At 39.6% G+C, this 20,489-nt stretch overlaps 2 protein-coding genes across 2 annotated transcripts in view; both read right to left on the bottom strand.

The window, feature by feature from the left end:
- Window positions 1-1,164: 1,164 nt before the first annotated feature.
- THAP1 (THAP domain containing 1) lies at window positions 1,165-5,757 on the bottom strand. The gene is made up of 3 exons (XM_008059880.2): window positions 5,426-5,757; window positions 2,359-2,554; window positions 1,165-1,861 (listed from the first exon to the last, which is right to left on the bottom strand). The coding sequence occupies exons 1-3, from the start codon at window positions 5,494-5,496 to the stop codon at window positions 1,487-1,489; spliced, it is 642 nt and encodes a 213-aa protein (XP_008058071.1). The 5' UTR covers window positions 5,497-5,757; the 3' UTR covers window positions 1,165-1,486.
- Window positions 5,758-11,960: 6,203 nt separating this feature from the next.
- Window positions 11,961-20,489, bottom strand: part of RNF170 (ring finger protein 170) — a 31,539-nt gene continuing 23,010 nt past the window's right edge. Inside the window, exons 5-6 of the mRNA XM_008059879.1 lie at window positions 16,149-16,259; window positions 11,961-12,664 (exon numbers count right to left, since the gene is read on the bottom strand). Coding sequence (XP_008058070.1) covers window positions 12,395-12,664; window positions 16,149-16,259 — 381 coding nt within the window. The 3' untranslated portion in view covers window positions 11,961-12,394. The remainder of the gene's footprint in view (window positions 12,665-16,148; window positions 16,260-20,489) is intronic.

The raw sequence follows: 20,489 nt of genomic DNA, 5'->3' as shown, positions 1-20,489 counted from the left end.
CATAACCAGTAAAAGTCCTCTGATTCACTAGAGTTAGTTCTAAGTGATGTTATCTGACATGTAATTAAGTAATCTTCTAATCATTACTTCTATTTTTGAGATACTGTTTCACTAAACATTGACTCTCTACAAATCAAACTGCTACCCACTGGCAGCTTGGCAATGAATGACAATAAAAACCAGATCTACAAAGACACTTTTGAACATTATTGTTTTATATCTTTAATACTGTCTTGAAAGATCTATTACTCTTCAACTATCTCAGTGTAATTTCAAATATAAAAGTAATTATTATAGTTGGATCAGTTATTCTAAATCTAAGTAGATAATTCCTATAGCAATATTTGTTTACTCAGAACATATTTTCATTACAAATATATGTAAAATTTCTCATAAAGTCAGAACGCAACTCACAGTTTAAATAGAAACCTCAGTGTTTAAATCTCAACATTCATTAAAGTAAACATTACATATTAGGTTGCTTTGGAATATAAATCACTCATTTAAGTAAATGTGAGATAATTTCTAACTTGTGTTCATAGTGAGGAAATAATATTTTTATGATGCCTTGACCAAAATTAATCAGTCAAGTGTAAGACTACCATATTATGATATAAATCAAGCTCTACTAACATAACACTTTTGTGAGAGATTGGATGCAGATATAACTACAGATGGGGAATGGATGTCCTTTAACTAGAGAGTGATGAGAGAAAAATGCATATCACGGATCAGGCCCCAATTTTAATTACTTCATTGATAAAATGCCTTGCTTTATTTATTGAAGAATATTTCTTCCACTGCAAATACTAGTTTACAATACTTGACAGTGGGGGACAAATAGAGCCCACCTTTAAAAAAAATCTACTCCTTATAAAGTTAGTAGATTAGATAAAGACTGACTCTTCATTTTCTGCTCTGAAGACAACCAAATCTTTTTTTAAGTGTTGTCTTGCCAATTTATCCTTGTTAACTGATTCAGAAAAATAAACGAAACTTCTGACTTTACATGTAAGAGAGTTTAACTGTATATATATATTCTGAGAAGTTTGAATATATGATATATTCTGAGAAGTTTGTCCATGATCTGACCCATACTGATGATTTACAACATAATGAAGTTCCCTCAATAAACAGTTTAAACTTAACATCCTTACTGCATCATTCTCATTACTTTTATGTTTACATAATTTCTATAAATATTAAAAAAACAAAAACACTCAATCTTGAAACCAACTTACACTGGAGGTCTGAGGTTAGTTTATAACTTTTAAAATATTTTGTTAAAATGTAAAAACCCTGAAATCACAAACAAAAAATTGTATAATTTTACAGTATATATCGAATTTATTTTTTAAAAAAATATTCTGAACTGTTTTTATATTAGTAATCAAGTGTGGTTTTTTCCAAATGAAACTCCTTTCTAGAAGGATAGGAGAGGATATGTGGTATTGCCCCATTAAAAATCAATATACATTTCGTTTTTTTATGCTGGTACTTCGACTATTTCAAAGTAGTCATTGGGTAGAATCACATAACCTCTTTCTGATGTGTCGTCTTTCTCTTTCTGGAAGTGTACAACCTCCTTCAGCTTCTCAAGCTGCCGTTCTTGTCTCCTGCATCGCTGCTGTGCAGTCTTGAGTTTCTTTCTGAGTTTTTCAACTTGCTGCTCTAGCTGATGAATCCTCTTCCTCTGGTGCATTGTATCCTCCACAGTATAGTTGTGGTCACAGAAAACTGAAAGATTATCAGGGGTCTGGAGAGGTGGCATTAGTAATCCAATAGCAGCATCTACCTGGGAAATGGGAGGTGTTAGAGGAGGCGGAGGAAGCTGTTCCTGTGGCTCCAGAAGATCTTCCTTCTAAAACAATAATACAGAGTATGTGTGAATTTAGTAACTGAAACAAGAGTTTAAAAGAACTAATCTGTGGAATTTAAGAAATATTGACTTTTTTTGTGAATTCATGGTATAGAAACATCCCAAAATGAGAAAAATCATTTCAGTTTTAATTAAACTTTTCTATCTGAAGTAGAAGAGGAAAACAAAAAAGAGATAAAATGATTCATTAGATTTAATTAAATACTAAGTATTTTTTAAAAATGCTTTCAACTGTATTGATTAAAAAACCCCCAAACTTATCAATATACAAGCTGGGATATACAGTGATCTTTACATAAGTTACTAATAAACTGCATTTTATGTTTTTGAAAAGTACAGCATTGTTAACAATGGTTATTTCCAAGTGAAAGGATCCAGGTTATTTTCTTGATTTTAACTGTAAATTTTCCAAATTTTCCACAATGAACACATTGATTTTATAAATAGAAAACAATTCAGTATTTTAAAACACATATTACCTTGTCATGTGGTTCAGTACAAAGAAAAATCGTAGGCACAGCATTCTCTTTCAGTAACTTGTTGTTGCACTCCCTCTTAAAGCAGTCTGGAGTAAAGTGCTCTGAACAGATACTGCTATACTTGGTGGGTTTAAAGTTTTTTCTTCTGACAGCTGCCTCCCATTTTTTACAGAGACTGGGTCGAGTAAGAGGAAACCTAAGAAGAAGATATCATTCAGTTCTCTGAGCTTATTTTAAAAAATAAAAAATTAAGTTACCCAAACTTTCCAGTTTAGGAAAGAACTTTGGTGTTAACATTCTAGGGAATATTTGACTAAAGGTTAACTCTAGTTGTCTGTTCATCTAATTTATTAATGTTTAACTTTCAATACTGAGGACACTAAATAATTGAAGTAAAATATATACTACAGATTAAATCTGTATTCATATATATATATATTTTGAGTTGAGGTCTTACTCTGTCACCTAGGCTGGGGTGCAGTGGCATAATTATGGCTCACCACAGCCTCAACCTCTTGGACTCAGGTGATCCTCCTGCCTCAGCGTTCTGAGTAGCTGAGACTACAGGTGCATGCCACTGTGCCCTACTCAATTATTTATGTTTTTTAGAGACAAGATCTCACTATGTTGCCCAGGCTAGTCTCAAACTCCTGGGCTCAGGAATCCTCCTGCCTTGGCCTCCCAAAGTGCTGGGAGTACAGGTGTGAGCCACTGCACCCAGACACTGTATTCATTTTTACCAGTAATTTTTTTGTGTGCGGCACATAAAGACAAAAAAATGCACATTTATGTCTATGTACTGGGCAAAAGAGAATTTTAGTTCTCCTAGAATCAGTCTGACAAATATGAATAAGCTAAATTTGAATTAAAAAAATTATATATGATAAATAAATAAAATCAACCATTTTGACTTATCTCTTAACCAACTGTGTCCATTAGGTCTGGATAAAGAGACGCAGTTAGAGTTTAAACTTATTATGATTTTACTTTTCCAGGTCAAGGATTGGTAAACTGGAGGGATTAGAAAAAACAAAGAAGGATATTTCAAATCTATGTTCCACGTTTCTCTTCCATGTTATGTATGCTAGAGCCTGACTCTTTTATTATTGTGAAGATCTAACAGATGTTTATGATAGCCCCTCTTTCTAGTGCCACTACATAGAGGCACCCTCAGAAAATCCTTGCTGGAAAGGTCGGTAATAGAACAAATTATGGCAGCAATTGTTGGTAAAATTCAGTACCTAGGGCTTTCTGGTCCAAGGACTAAAAATTCTGAGGTTCTTTCAAGATCTATTCCTCTTACAACTGTTCTTTAAGGGATAAGCATCAGTTTAGCCCTTTTGATTCAATCCACTGTTTAAAATCCAGCAGAAACACAGTATTCTGATGTGTGAATGCCATACTTAACTAGTTCCAGTGCTAATGAAGCTTTTTCCAAAGCTTTAGATTCCCTGTGGCTGCCATCAGAACGGAGGTGGGGAGGTGTGGGTCTAAGTGTATGTAATCCCATCACCATTTCCCGACCTACTCCTACATTTTGAAAGTACACGTTTTCAGAAATTCCAATAGACCCAGAGGCTATATTAGGATATGCTGAACTCAATTTTGCAAGCGTGCTAGCCCCTTCTCCAAGGGAAAATGTCAGTACTCGGGGGATCTCTCTATGCTCTACGTACTCTTATTTCTTTGGGTCCTTCTCACATGAAACCTAACGTATAAAAAAGCATCTACGGCCGGGCACAGTGGCTCAGCCTGTAATCCTAGCACTTTGGGAGGCCAAAGCGAGAGGACTGCCTGAGCCCGGAGATTCAAGACCAGCCTGTGCAACTTGGTGAGACCTCATCTCTATAAAAAAAAAATCACAAAAAATTAGCCGGGCATGGTGCTGTAGTTCCAGCTACTTAGAAGGCTGAGGCGGAAGGATCACCTGAGCCCAGTAGGATGACGCTAAGGTGGCGGTGAGCATGTCACTGCACTCCAGCCTGGGCGACAAGAGTGAGACTCCAACACAAAAAAGAAAAAAAAAAAAAAAGCATCTACATGCCCTATGAAACATCAACGGCCCCACCAAAAAAATGAAGCAATATTTAAACTTTTGTAATTATTTAGCTATGAATAATTCATATAATTTACTGCTGGTCTGATTTCTTAGCTATCATCCGTGCACAGTCGGGAATTCTTGCAAAGAAAAACTAGCATACATAAAGCTTTAAGAGCAAATTTAGTTGAATGAAATGTCATCTTGTCACATTCCGCAGGCGTTTATCATTAAGTAATTTGAATTTTGCGGTTTTCTCTTCCATTTCCGAAATACTATTGTCCTCCTAGGACCTTCAGCTGCATTCATTGCCTACTGGATGAAGGCGCATGGAGCCCGGCGGCTCCTCCGAGGGCCTGGTCCAGCTCCCGCAGGACCTTCACCAGGCGCTGGGTCGCGGTCCTGGTATTGCTGCCCACGTCATCACTCCTGAGTGCTGGCAAGATAACGATTCACCTTGGCAGTAGCAGAAGCTTTCTCTAAAACTTGGGGGTCCTTAAAGACTAGTTCCTAGACATCGGCTTAAAAATCCTCCCTGACATTCTGGTCAAAATCAGTCCTTGATTGCCATGATGCTGGACTCCCACCCACAGCAAGAACGAAAACGGATTTTCTGGTCTTTTCAAAGAGCTTTGCTTGTATTTCAGATTTACTCCTAAGGAGTTAATACAACCCGGCTTCTCTACGCTCCCGGGGGTGGCGAAACCCAGACGATCCCAGGGGCCTCCAGGCACCGCCCCCGCCGGAACTCGCCAGCCGAGGCCACACAGGAGACCCGCGCCCACGGCTGGTTCCTGAAACGCGAGAAACACCGACAACGGCCGCGAAGCCCAAGCAGTTCCCTCGCTGATCCGGCCGGACACGCCCCCACTTCCCAGCAAGCGCCCCGAGGGGGCGCCAGGCCCCGCCCTGGTTCCGCCCTCCGCGTTAGGTCTCACGCGGACGCGCGCCTAGCTCCGCCCCCAGCCTAACCGGTCGCGCGCCCCAGCCCAGCCGGGGCCGGTCCCGCGAGGCGCGTAGGGCACTCACTTGTGGAAAGAAACAGGCTTGTCCTTGTCATAGCGGTTCTTGCAGCCGTAGGCGGAGCAGGACTGCACCATGCTTCCGGTCCGCAGGCACTTCACTTCTGCCGCCCCACAAGGCGGATGAAGCTGCTTTCAGTGTCGCCGCCCGCGGCTTGACACCCTCGCTCCTTGTGTGGCTTTGGCCAACACTTACAGTGATGATAGCCTATTGGGGGCGACTAGTGGGCCTGTTTTGTTGTTTGCATTAGCAGAAGGACCACAGCCATCGCCCGACTCCCATCTCCAAGATGGCGGAGGCAGCTTCAACTTCACCTCTCGCGAGGAGCTCGTCCCTCTCGCTCTGATTAGTCTCGGGGGATCAGAGGTGACGTTTCCTAGGAAGCAAGTTATTGGCTAAGGCCTGGTGTTTCCGGCATCGGGTTTGGCGTTGCGGAAATGGGCGGGACTTCCGAGAACAGTAAGGTTCCGCTTGAGGGGGGCGGGGCCGACTTCCGGGGCCGACTTTCCCTGCTGCGGTGTTCCCACGGGCTCATTAATCCGGAGACGGGGGTGACTGAGAGGGGTCAACAAATGGGGCTTGTTGGACGACAGGTATAGAGCCGAGGTCGGTGTCTAATGGCGCCCAGATCTTTAAAAGAGCGGCCACAGGTGGGATATGATTCATAATACTTTGTGGAAGTCCCTTCCGGGCTGTTGATCTTGTCCCATTCCCTGTCTCCTCAGGCCTCCCAGCGCTCTGTGACTGCAAGGACAGACTTTTAGCAGTGACGGATGACACACACTGGCCACACCTGCTCACTGCCGGGTCACCGGCTCGGCGGGCTGTCCGCTTGCGTGTTGGGTGTCGCGGGTGTCGCGGCGTTTTCACAGGGAGAGTCTTTCCTCCTCTTTCCCTGCCTCTTTCCTCTGTAGAGCTGAGCCCGGAAACCCAGAGAGCGGGCTTTGGGGTAATTCCAAGGCCCTTATGCTCTCCTTCTGCCCCTTAGATGTTGGTGTGTCCCAGAGTTCCATCCTCTGCTCTCAACACCCTGTTCCTCGATCTTACTCATGCCTGATTCTCTCATCTTTTATTTCCTATGTAAATCTCTTTTTTTATCATCTGTGAATTATCTGTTCAACAGTTGTCTAAACTAGAAAACTTGGAGTCAGCTTACAAAACCCTTTGATGTCCTGGTTAACTTTATAGAATAAATGAATACCTCTGAAATCCATCCCTCTCCGTCTCCTCACTGTTCTTGATCAAACCTTTGCAGCAATCCGCAACTGTCCTGGTCTCTGGTTCTGCCTGTCTTTAGTCTGTCCTCCATAGAAACTGATGGTTACTCCCCTGCTCATCTCTTGAGGCTGAATCCCTCTACTGAATACAATCCGAACTTCTTACGTGAGCTTTAACAATCATCGTCTCCCTCCACATTCCCTCACACTGTTCCAGTTTTTTGCCTTAGAGGGCAGACTCTTTTGTGGCTTCAGGCTTGGCTTGCAATGCCCACCATTAATTTGTTCACCCTTAATATTGTGGTCTGAGTGTTATCTTCTTCAGCAAGCTTTTTTTACCATCTCTTCCAAGCCTCCTCAACCCAGGCGCCTCTTGTTCTAGTGTAATCTTGCACATATTATCTCTGTGAACAATTATGAACAATATTGTAAGGTCAGTGTATGTGTCTATCTTAATGAGAACTGAGATGTGCTTGAAGACGGGTATTGTGTCTTACCTAACCTTGAAATTTCAGCAGCTTGCATAAAGGGTCTGACCTAAATTACTCTTCAGAAAGTGTCTGGTTCCAGGGAATCCAAAAACCATTTATCTAAAATAGTTTCAGAACCAGTTGTATCTTGGAGGTGTTTCAGGTTTGATTACAGACCACAGCAATAAAGCAAGTCACATGAACTTTTTGGTTTCCCTGGGCATATCAAAGTTATGTCCACAATATACATTGAGTATACAACAGCATTATGTCTAGAAACAATGTATATACCTTAATTTAAAAATACTTTTATTGCTGGCCAGTCATGGCGGCTCATGCCTGTAATTTCAGCACTTTGGGAGGCGGAGGCAAGATGATTGCCCAAGTCCAGGGGTTCGAGACCAGCCTAGGCAACTGGTGAGACCTCGTCTGTACAATTAAAAATAAAAACAAAAAAATAGCCAGCCGAGGTGGTGTGCACCTGTGGTTCCAGCTCCTTGGAATGCTGAGATGGAAGGATCACCTGAGACCAGTAGTAGGTTGAGACTGTGGTGGCTGTGAGTGTGCCACTGCACTCCAGCCTGGGTGACAGACTCTGACTCAAAAAACAAAACAACTTTTTTGCTAAAACTGGGCATGGTGGCTCCTGCCTGTAGTCCCAGCAACTTGAGAGGCTGAGGCAGGAGGATTGATGGAGTCCAGGAGTTCACAGCTTCAATGAGCTATGATTACGCCATTGCACTCCAGCCAGGATGACACAGCAAGACTTGAAAAAAAAGAAAAATAAATAAATAAATAAACCTATTGCTAAAAAAATACTATTGACCCAACCAAACCTTCAGCAAGTCAATCTTTTTGCTGGTAGAGGGTCTTGTCTTGATGCTAATGGCGGCTGACTTATCAGGGTGGTGGTTGCACTTCAGCCTGGCAACAGAGTGAGATGCTGACTCAAAAAAACATTTTAAACAAACAAACAAAAAAACACACACCAAAGATACAAATTTTAAAAATACAGTACAACAATCATATAGCATTTATATTATTATAAGTAGTCTAGAGATGATTAAAGCATACAGAAGGATGTACATAGGTTATATGCAAATACCACACTATTTTACTTTAGCACTTGTGAATGGTGTCTTTGGGAGTCCTGGCATGAATCCCCAGTGGATACTGAGGGGTGACTGTATGTGTATATGTGCATATTTCTGGTGAGCTGTCCATAGCTTACACCTGATTTTCACAGAGAAAACAGCCGGTTTCTAAAGTCCCTTACAGCCCTAATATCGAGAATTAGTGAAAAAACATTAGGATCATTTTCATTTAGACATACATTCTAGGTTTTCTCCAAGACCTATTAGAAGGGTTACTGTAGATCTGATCTCATCTAGCAAGGACTTTGCTTAATTAAAGTAATTGATTTGTGTTCAGTTGATGTAGAATAGAGTTCTGCAGTCCTTATGTTAAGGGTGCAGGAATTAAGTAATTTTAGTTTTTTTAAAAATTGTTTTCATCTTGGAGTTCCTCAAAAAATTAAAAATTGTATTTTTAAGTTAATGTAAGTATAAGCAGTTAGATATCAGTGCCTTTAAACATCTTGTAGCCCTTAACTCTATCTTGCATCACATACTACATTCCCTCAAAAGGCCTACAGCTTGTCCCAGCTACTTGGAAGGCTGATGCAGGACTGCCTGAGCCCAGTGGGTCAAGGCTGCGGTGGCCATGAGAGAGTGCAACAGAATGAGACTCTGACTCAAAAAACAAATACAACAACAAAAAAAGACTGCTCAGTTAATACCACTTGTCTGAAAGAGAGAACAAGGCAGTGCTAGCAAGAATAATGTCCCAATATGCTTAGTGCTTCCTGACGGGGCATCTACTCCTCTTCTGACCATTGTGGGATATGAACAAGTCAGAGTGCGAAGGGGGATAAGGATGACAATTACTGATAACACCTCAAATTTGTCTAGTCAAGAATCCAATGCTTAAATACAGATACCATGAAGATGGTCTGGTTCTGACAAAACAACAAAAGGTCAAAGATTATCCTTATCTCTGCGATCATATGGCCCAGAGCAGACCTTAAAACCTATTGGCCTTGGCCAGTCTTAGGCTAAAACCCCTAAAATGCTTCTTGCTCTAGCCCAGCCCCAGGTTTATGGGTCATTTAGCAATATGGAAGGGCCTTAGAGGACATTTCATGTTTCAAAGAGTAGGGGGAGGAGGGGAAGGCAATGACGCAAACATGTGCGCACAGACTCTGAAATTTCAGTTACCAAATAACAATTTAAATAGTCAAACAGATCTGATAAATTGGCACAGAGACCTAATCTCTATTTTATATTGCATCCTTATCGTTGAATTAATATACCAGATTGCCCAGATTAAATAATTTTCCTTAAAGACAAATTCTTTACTTTTTGAATTTAAAAATATCTAAGCAAAATTGGCTGGATGTAGTGGCTCACATCTGTAATCCCAGTAGTTTGGGAGGCAGAGGCAGGAGGATCACTTAAGCCCAGGAGTTTGAGACCAGCCTGGGCAACATAGCAAGACCTCGTCTCTACAGAAACAAAAAATTAGCCAGGTATTGTAGTGTGCACTTGGAAGTCCCAGCTGTTTGGGAGGCTGATGCAGGCAGATTGCCTGAGCCCAGGAGTTGGAGGCTGCAGAGAGCAGTATATATCCAAAACTAACTAGAAATGTGATGAAGTACTGAATGTCCTTTAGTGAAAGAAACTCATTACAATTATACTAAATGCTTTCAGAAATTATGAATTTTAAGGCATATAATATTAAAGAAACAGAAAACACCTTTAAAAAATTTTAGATATGTTGCTTTTATTCAGAAGAATAAAATGTTTGACAGACTCTTTAATCACAAAGTTTGAACCAAACCGCCAGTCTTCCATGACGACTCTGTGAGGTAGGTATCTGCACGGCCACAAGGGCTCCACACAGTCCTTTCTTTCCTCTCAAATGCTGAGAATTGTAGGTGAAACCACTGTTTTCGTGGGCAGCTGGAACAGTTATCTCCCCCATCTTGTTCCCCACAGAGCTGCCCAAGTTATTATCTGCTCCTTAGGTTGGACCATCTGTTTTAGTGACAGTTACAATATTGTTGTTTTAAAAAATCCAAATGTTTGCTTTGGTTTATATGATCTAACTCTGAACCACAGAAGTATTACCATGAAATTTAAAACACTGATTGACTCTACTTGCTTTAAATACTCTCTCAGATTCCTTCTGCAAATAATCATCAGTGATCAGTAAAGATGACAATAAGCAGGTCTAAAATTCCGAGATATCAATACATACCCTTTTCAGTTTAATAGTACTTCAGATCATACAGTGTTTTTGTATGTTACAAAATTTGGTACAATGTACCTCTACCAGGAAAGTATTACAATAAAATAATTGTAACCAGAAATGTGACACTGGAGCAGAACGCATGCAAAGAAAATAAAATCCTGCCAAAAAAACATTGTTAATAGCCCCATACCAAGTGTTTAATTGACAGAAAATACATTTCCAGGCTGATAAATGGTGGTGTAATAAACTCCTACTCATTTACTTTTCAAGTTGGTGAATGCAACCAAAATATTTCTCTATGATGTATGCCACCCTATTAGACATTTGATTTGGAAGTGCAGAATTAGGATTCATGGTCTTGAGGAGTCATCTTTCTAGACCTTTCCTCTTAGGAACACCTAAGCTACCCTACTCCAATGAAGGAATAATATAGTATGAAAGACTTCTAAAGGATCCCATTTTCTTTCTTCATGAGCTTCACCAGTTAATACCAGTTCAATTGCTTGTTAGGTGACTTAAGTAAAAAAAAAAAACCAAAACAACTTGCATCAATAGCGTGGGGATTTCATCTGTGAAATGGAAGGTGATGCTGTGCCTTCCTCACAACATAGGCCCAAGGATAAACAAAAGTATGTGAGAAACTTCTGTAATTATAATGTCTGTGTTTAACCATTATTGTTTTTTCTTGATGACAAGCAACGGCTTTGTCCTAAGTCCAAATTAGAGAATGCAAATTGAAATTTCATTCAGAATCTTATTTGTTGATAGCTAATTTGATTAATGTGGGAGAAAGTGGCAGATTTTCTCATCTTCCTGTCAGCACATAGTGAGGCTCACTAATAAATTTTTGGATGATATGAATATCAGTGATCGCAGATGGCAATGCTAACACTGACTCCTGGGCATCACCTAAATTATCTAATGAGTAATGCCAGGAAAAGTGAGTAGGTCTCCTAATACTATGGTATTGACTTTTCTCAGACTTATCCACTCATTCTGCACAAGACATGATGAATCTGGGCCATATGCTACAATCTTGAGACAGTATTTTAAGTTTTCCACAATACAAAACTAATCAAATTTGTCCATCCATTGCTAGAGGTAACCAGTAATTCTCTTGTCAGATTTAAATACTGTTCCTGGTACTTTCCTAAGGGCTTTGATGCTCACAGATATGAAGATCCCTTCCCTGAGAAATGCATCAGACCATGATGTGTCTGCAGTATTACCAGATTCCTAAAAAAGCCTTCCCTTTATATGTTACTTTTATACATCTGCTCCTATGAAAGGACCAAACTCTTGTTTAAATGCCATAACTGAACATCAAGTATGCTGACTCAAGATAAATGTTTTTCATTTTTTTAATCTTCTACTGATTAAAAAGTGCTCTGTAAATGAGAATATGAAATCAAAGTATAAAGTTCAAGTTTCTCCTTTCAGTTTTAGCTGATCGCAAAGAATTATACCAGAGCAAAAAAGCAGAACTGCTCCAAATGCACAAAACTAGTATTAAAAGAAACACTGACTTTCCCCCCAATACTGTATAATCTTTTATTTTAACAAAAATACTTAGATGAGCTTTATAGCTCTGTATTATCATATAGCTACCCACTGAGGAGGATAAATTGGATAAACTACATTTAACAACTCCTTACTATATTACAATTAATCTAATTTTGGGGAAAAGCAAAAGATAAAAGCATTCCTTTTAATATAATTCCATATTTTTTCCAGATACTTTACAGACAACACAAAATTGAGATATAACTAGATCATTATAATTCTGAACATTAGAACCTGCAAAATATAAAAATTCCAGTTATGTGCTGCTAGGTATTTGTCAATTGATAATCAGATGTTTGTCATACAGTTGTTTTAAGTTTGTAAGATAATATTCAAATACTTTATACTGCCACTGGTCCTTTGTTTGATTTTTATACATTAGCTCAGATATTCTAGCAAACTTTTTTTTTTTTTTATCTGGTTAGCCTTTGGGTTATCACTTCTCGATACATAATAGAGATGTAGATAAGCAATAAAAAGATGACAAAAAAATCATCTAGAAAGCCTAGAATTCCAAACAAGGCTTCAGGTACAAAATCTAGAGGTGATATAAGGTAGAAAAATGCTCCCATTAAACAAAGTATTATCCTAATGCGGAACATCCAGAAAAGGCCTCCGACTGAAAACATTTCCCTGAATGCATGCCTCAGTAAAGTGGGTAGATCCATAATTCTTTCCATAATCTGGTAGGGGGAAAAAATGAATATTATGATTTAGCATCTAATGTATCAGATTTCAAAATAATATACTTTTCTTAAAAAGTGTAAACCCAGTTAAGATGAATTAAGAAGGTTCACATATTGATTGAACATATTTTCTAATTATGGATTTTATTTAAAAACATTTCTCTGAATATTAGTTCTTATAAAACTAATACTTATCACAGATTAAAGTAACTACAGATAAAAGTAACTACAGTGTCATCAAGCTTAAAATATGGGTTATAATAATGAAAAACTCAAGTTATCTCTAAGTAAAATAAACCAAAGAACCAAGTATACAGGATCAAATTAAAGTCTGAAGCTTGAGCTTTAAAGTCAGACAGATCTGAATTGGAACCAAAATCAAGCACTTATTAGCCAGGTGATCTTGGGGATAGTTGTTTAACCTACCAGAGATATTTCAACAATTAATTATTTATGTGCAATAAGGACTACTAAAAACTAAAAGAGATATTGTACATGAAAGACCTTTATAACTTGCCAGTCAATATATAAGTATTATACATTAAAGACATATGGACTTTGATGGCTTTGATAGTTTAAGAATAGCAATGAAGGCCAGGCTCTGTGGCTCAGCCTGTAGTCCCAGCACTTTGGGAGGACAAGGCAAGCGGATTGCCCGAGCCCACGGTTTCAAGACCAGCCCAGGTGACTTGGCGAGACCTCGTCATTACAATAAATCAAAAATTATTTGTAGTTCCAGCTCCTTGGAAGGCTGAGGTGGAGGGTTATCCCTCTGCTTTTTTTTTTTTTTTTTTTTTGAGTCAGAGTTTTACTCTATCGCCCAGGCTGGAGTGCAATGGCACACTCACGGCCACTGCAGCCTTGACCTGCTGGGTTCAGGCGATCCTTCCACTTCAGTCTTCCAAGTAGCTAGAACTACAGGCGTGCACCACCATGCCTGGCCAATTTTTTGATTTATGTAGAGACAAGTTTTCACCATGCTGCTCAGGCTGGTCTTGAACCCCTGGGGTCAGGCAATCCTTTTGCCTTCATCCTCCCAAAGTGTTGGGATTACAGGTGTGAGCCACGATGCCTGACTCCCTCTGCTATTTTTAACAACCTGTATAAAAATCATAAAGCCAACTTTGGGTATGCATTTTATGTATCAAGTGCCAGATAAGTTGAGAGGGAGATCGAGACAAAAATGCAAAGAATTGAGCAAGTGAGGAGAAAACAGTTTTTAAAACTCCTTCAGACCAAGAAAATCATATTGTGATTCTTTTGGAACACAAAAGAACAAGAATGGTCTTTTCAGAATCACTTCTTAATTTTCAGTTTTTTATTCTCTGTGGGAGAAATGAATATTTAAAGCAAAACAAGCTGGGCGCAGTGGCTCACACCTGTAATCCCAGCACATTGGGAGGTGGAGGTGAGAGGACTGCCTGATTCCAGGAGTTCGAGATCAGCCTGAGCAACATGGCGAGACCTCGTCTCTACAATAAAAAAAAAAAAAATCAGCCAGGCATGGTGGCACATGCCTGTGGTTCTAGCTACTTGGAAGGCTGAGGCGGAAGGATCACCAGAGCCCAGCAGGTGGAGGCTGCAGTGGCTGTGAGTGTGCCACTGCACTCCAGTCTTGGCGACAGAGTGAAACTCTGACTGAAAAAAACCAAACCAAAACAATAATAACAAAAAATTAAAGCAAAACAGCCTTACAGCTTTCACAAAATCTATGGTAAATGACTTTAGATATCCTAACAAACAGCACATTTTTTTGAATACCCTTCTGTTCTTTATCAGAGCTACTGAATATGTATATTCTAATATGGTATTATCATTTATACAAAATCTATACTAATTAGACAAGAAATATGAAATTGTTTACTAAGAAATATTTGTGTATTCATGTAAACTTACTCTATCTTTGAAGGAGGCAGACTATCAAAGACTTAAATGTCTTTATTATATTGTAATTCATTACATACCAGCCTTTCTTACTCATTAAATATCTGACATCTACAAAAAGTAGTAAGTGAGCAATGGTGTGTTAACATATGTAAAAATATGCATGAAAATCTTAAAATGATTTCTTTAAAGTTCAGTGTTAGTTCTTGAATTTGAAAGGTTATATTTTAAAAGAATCACCCTACAGGTGTCACTGGAAGATACATTTAAAAATTGCTAGATAAAAAAATAGAAGTTCCAAAAAATTATGGAAAGCAATAGTAATTAGATTCTTTTCTTACTGCTTCAATACTTTAAAAAAATGATAAACTACCCACTAGCATCCACAACAATTGAAACTATACTCCCTTAAATGTCTGTGATCTCACAGAAAAAGGAGCAAGGGGTAAGAGCACACTTTTTTATGATACTGAAGTATTTTAGATTTTGGGGGGTTTTTTTTGTAGACAGGATCTTACTATGTTGCCCAGGCTGGTCTTAAACTCCTGGGCTCAAACAATCCTGCCTTGGCCTCCCAAAGTGCTGAGATTATAGGAGGAGTCACTGTGCCTGGCCAATACTGAAGCATTTTAATAGCTTAATTTTTTTTCAATTCTTTTTTTTTTTTTTTTCTAGTTGGAATCTCACTGTGTTGCTCAGGCTAGAGCGCGTGGCACGATCAAAGCTCGCTGCAACCTCAACCTCCTGGGCTCAGGCAATCCTTCCACCTCAGCCTCCTGAGTAGCTGGGACTACAAGTGCACACCACCATGTCCAGATAATTTCTTAGATTTTTTTGTAGATACAATGTCTTGCTATGTTGTCCAGGCTGGTCTCAAACTCCTAAGCTCAAGCAATTCTCTTGCCTCAGCCTCCCAAACTGCTAGGATTATAGGTATGAGCCACCACACTTGGCCTTGATTCTTATCTTAAAAATAACTCACTAATATTTTCAACAAATAGTAAGGGCCTGTATCCCATTACAATATGAAGGGGGACCCAAAAAATCTGGAATTATCTTTTGGTGGGTAGGCCCCATGTAGTACAGGCTTCCTCTTCCAAGTAAGTGTTCTAGGAACTTATCAGCATCAGTGTACCACCTAGCGTTGTTGTGAGAGGCTGAATTCAGCTTCAGTGAAATTTTCTTTTTGATTCTTTTAATGCGTTTGCCCATTTCATGATGGTTGATCTACAAGTGTACCCGCCCACACTGCACTAAGTATACAGCAGTTTTTAACCAAAAAATGGCACGACCCCTGTCCTCCACCCTATTTACCCGATCTTGCTCCAAGTGACTATTTTTATTTCTCCGGATGAAAAATGTCCTCAAAGGGAACATTTTGCTGATATGAAAGAAGTGAAACCAAAAAAAGCAGAAACACTAAAAGGCATCAAAATTGATGAGTTCAAAATGGGTTTGAGCAGTGAGAAAAGCATCTTGATAGGTGTATTGCATCAAACAGAGAGTACTTTGAAGGTGATTCAAGTTTAAAAATGTAAGAATACATACACAATATAATGTCTCCCTCTAAATTTGTACCTGCTATAACATTACTTACGGATCGGGGCTGCCCTGAGAATCTCCGATTATAATCATTAATATCTTGATGCAATCTTACAACATCCTGAGACTGATCATCATCACCAAATACTGTTAAGAGTAAAGTTACCTGTATATTACAGAAAAACATAGTTTCAATTTTTCTGAATCATGTTTTTTTTCATTTTGTGTTACTATTCAACGAAATAATTAAAGCTTCTGAATTTATATTTCACTCATTTATTTCAATAAAGGCAACCTGGGGTGGAGGGGAATAAGTTAACACTGCCTCACTGTAAAAGCCAATGCAGAATGTAATGTGAACTTCCTATGAAGTATAATAGGTACCATATCTGAATCCTGGTCTAATATTTTTCTGTCCACACCAGTGGTAAATTCAGTAGTTCTCTGTTTGGACAAACAGATATTTAAAAATATAAGAAGGGCCGGGTGAGGTGGCTCATGTCTGTAATCCCAGGACTTTGGGAGGCAGAGGCTAGAGGATTGCCTGAGCCCACGGGTTCAAGACCAACCTGGGGCAACTTGGCAAGACCTCGTCTCTACAATAAATCAAAAAATTCGCCAGACGTGGTTGTGTGTGCCAGTGGCCATGAGCATGCCACTGCACTCCAGCCTGGGTGACAGAGTGAGACTCCAACTCAAAAAAAAAAAAAAAAAAATATATATATATATATATATATATATATATATATTTTTTTTTTTTTTGATTTGGACACACACACACCCACACACACACACACACACACACAGTGGCATATATATGAAGGATGAGAAAACATTCAGGAACAAAGTGACATAAAATATATACCTATCACTCTGAGAGAGAAAAATTATGAATTTCTTTTTTGCTATTAATATAATTATTCTATATTCTCACTGTTATTTGAAAGATCTTTCATTGGTACTAGCCATAATACAGAGATTAAGTTATTTTAGGGACCAGCTCTCAAACACAATTAAAAAAAAAATGTGGCTGGGCACAGTGGCTCATGCTTACAATTCCAGTACTTTGGGAGGCCAAGACAAGAGGACTGCTTAAGCCCAGGAGTTTGAGACCAGTCTAGACAACATAGTGAGACCTCGTCCGTACAAAAAATTAAAAAATTAAGCCTGGCATGGTGGCATACGCCTATGGTCCCAGCTACTAGAGAGGCTGAGGCAGGAGGATCACCTGAGCCCAGGAGGTCAAGACTACAGTGAGCTATGATCATGCCACTGCAGCCTGGGCCACAGAGTGAGACTCCAACTCAAAAGAAAAAAAAATGTAATTCTTGATACTGTTATATAACATAATACATTTAACCCTGCTTCCTCCATGGTTGTGGTAAAAAGGGTACAAAGTATGGCAAAGAGGACAAAAAAAAAAAAAGTTGTACGTATACATAACATGGCCTCCCAAAGTGTTGGAGTTACAGGTGTGAATCACTGCACCTGGTCCTATTTTGCCATAGTAAACAAAAAGAACTTTGGTGTCTCAGAATTGTTCAGTATTTTGTTTCTCTAGTCTGTCAAATAAATTGAGAAAATCTGGCATATCTCATGTGTGCTAACATTTTAGTCTTCACATTTGCATTTATAACAAATAAAAAATAAATAATATGGAAAAATAGGACATTCTATCAGTTATACACTGTTTTTCATAACTTCCTTTATTTTTATTTTTCATTTAAAATAAAAACATAGTAGTACTCCCTTTTCCCTGGCTGTGGGGAATGTGTTTATACATACATACTCTGAAGGTAACAGACAGTACCTTGAAAAATAAATACACTTAAAAATATAAGCCAGGTGTGGCAGCTCACACTGGTAATCCCAGCACTTTGGGTGGCCTAGGTGGGATAATTGCTTGAGTCCAGGAATTCGAGGCTGCAATTAGCTGTGATTGTGCCACTGCATTCCAACCTGGGCAACAAAGTGAGACCCTGACTCAAAAAATAATAATAATAATAAATAAAAATATAACACCTTTATAGAAAATGGTTACTAACCGGGCTCAGTGGCTCAGCCTGTAATCCCACGCCTTGGGAGGCTGAGGTGAGTGGATTGCCTGAGCCCGCGGGTTCAAGACCCGCCTGGGCAACTTGGCGAGACCTCATCTCTACAATAAATCAAAAAAAATTAGCCGGGAGTGGTAGCGCACGCCTGTAGTTCCAGTTACTTGAAAGGCCGAGGCGGAAGGATCGCCGGAGCCCAGCAGGTTGAGGCTGCGGTGGCCGGGAGCGGCCACTGCACTCCAGTCTGGGCAACAGAGCGAGACTCCAACTCAAAAGAAAAAAAAAAAGAAAATAGTTACTGATGAGTTGTATGATGAGATAAAAGCAAGAAGTGGTAGCTTTAGTTTTAGATCGTCTAGCTGTTGTTTGTATCCTTCTTCAGTTCCAAACAGCTAAACAAAGGAGTGACTATGTGCAGCAGGTGGTAGGAACAGCATATATAGCTATCTCTTCCTTCACAGATTTGTTAATAAAAATGCATTCTTTCAGTACACATTAATGTAGCACATACTGTGGGCTGGGCACTGTGCTAGATATACAAAAAAATTAGAAAATGAAGACACGACCCTGCTCCTGGATGACCACAATATCCAATATAAAAGGGGAGGCAATTCTGGTAAACAGCCTACATGGCACTGTGGTAGGTGTCATAGTGATGCTACAAGAGGCCTCTTTAGCCCAGGAGGCCAGAAAGTATAAAACTTGGGCTAAGCTTGATGTGTGGGTAGACTGTGTGTCAGTGTGCACGCATTCAGAAAGAGAAGTGAGCAGTGTGTTCCTGTTGGAGGCAGCAACTGCTATTTCCATGGCCATTTATTAAAAGAGTGAAACAGGTGAAACCAGTGAAACAGGTGTTGGAACAGGTATCTACCATCAGTCTTGCCTCCAGGATGAGTTAATCTGCAGTTAGGGAACCAAGACAACTTTATTATGATTAAATGCTTTATTATTATATTTATTATATTAAGACAACTTTACTAGCCTCTAGTCAATGGATGGACGGTGCAAAGTATACCACTAATATACATATGCCCTATGAGAGGCATGGGTGAGCCAAGAAGAAGGGACAGGTGGTAGAACTAATTCATTAATGCAAGAACTTCTACCTGGTCTCAGTGCTACAAGCCAATGGCAAAAGATGGTAAGAGATGGTAGTAGCAAATAAGCTTCAATGTTGACTGCCTGTTTTGTACATCACATCAGCAGAGAGGCAACACAAAAACATCAGTTTTCCTCTTGATCATGTGATAAAAAGTCAAATGTGAAACAGGTAGAATTTGGGAACATAGAAGCAAGAAGGAAAGAAGAGAGAGCCCTGGACCTCCCTCTGGGCACTAAAACAAGGGGGCAGTGATGGCAAGAAATAGCCAGAGATAGGGCTGAAAGTGTGTGTGCGCATGTATGTGTGTATGCATGTATATGTGTGTTTATGTGAGTATGCATGTATATGTTTGTGTACTGTATATGTATGTGCTTATGCATATGCGTATGTAGATGTATGTGTGCAGGTATATGTGCATATGTTTGTGTATATATTTATATGTATGTGTATTTGTATGTATATGTGTATATGTGTGTGTGTGTATTTATATATGTGTTTGTATGTATATGTATGTATGGACACATTCCCCACAGTCAGGGGTAAGAGGGGACTACTGTATTTTTATTTTTATTTTTATTTATTTATTTTTTTGAGTTGGAGTCTCACTCTGTCGCCCAGACTGGAGTGCAGTGGCCGCTCCCGGCCACCGCAGACTCGACCTGCTGGGCTCTGGCGATCCTTCCACCTCAGTCTTCCAAGTAGACGGAATTACAGGCACGCGCTACCATGCCTGGCTAATTTTTTTTTTTATTTATTGTAGAGATGAGGTCTCGCCTGCCCAGGCGGGTCTTGAGCCCGTGGGCTCAGGCAATCCACTCACCTCAGCCTCCCAAAGGCGTGGGATTACAGACTGAGCCACCGAGCCCGGCTGTATTTTTATTTTAAATGAAAAATAAACATAAAAGAAGTTATAAAAAACAGTGTACAACTGACAGAATGTTCTATTTTGCCATATTATTTTTCTTTTCTTTTCTTTTTGAGTTGGGGTCACCCAGGCTGGAGTCTGTCACCCAGGCTGGAGTACAGTGGCACGATCACAGCTCACCATAGCCTCAACTTCTTGGGCTCAGGTGATCCTTCCACCTCAGCCTCGAGTAGTTTGGACTACAGGTGTGTGTCACAATGCCTGGTTACATTTTTTATTTTTTGTAGAGATAAGGTCTTGCTATGTTTTCCAGTTTGGTCTCAAACTCCTGGGCTCAAGCAATTCTCTCACCATGGCCTCCCAAAGTGTTGGAGTTAC

Source organism: Carlito syrichta, unplaced genomic scaffold, assembly GCF_000164805.1.
Source record: "Carlito syrichta isolate Samal-C Ts95f unplaced genomic scaffold, Tarsius_syrichta-2.0.1 Scaffold304409, whole genome shotgun sequence".
Classification (NCBI taxonomy): Eukaryota; Metazoa; Chordata; class Mammalia; order Primates; family Tarsiidae; genus Carlito; species Carlito syrichta.
This window is presented reverse-complemented; position numbering and strand designations above follow the sequence as displayed.

Coding starts and splice junctions, on each gene's coding strand:
- THAP1 (XM_008059880.2), bottom strand. CDS start 5,496: ATGGTGCAGTCCTGCTCCGCCTACGGCTGCAAGAACCGCTATGACAAG. Junction 2,555..5,425: donor AAGCCTGTTTCTTTCCACAA/GTGAGTGCCCTA, acceptor TCTTCTTCTTAG/GTTTCCTCTTACTCGACCCA. Junction 1,862..2,358: donor GTACTGAACCACATGACAAG/GTAATATGTGTT, acceptor TTATTGTTTTAG/AAGGAAGATCTTCTGGAGCC.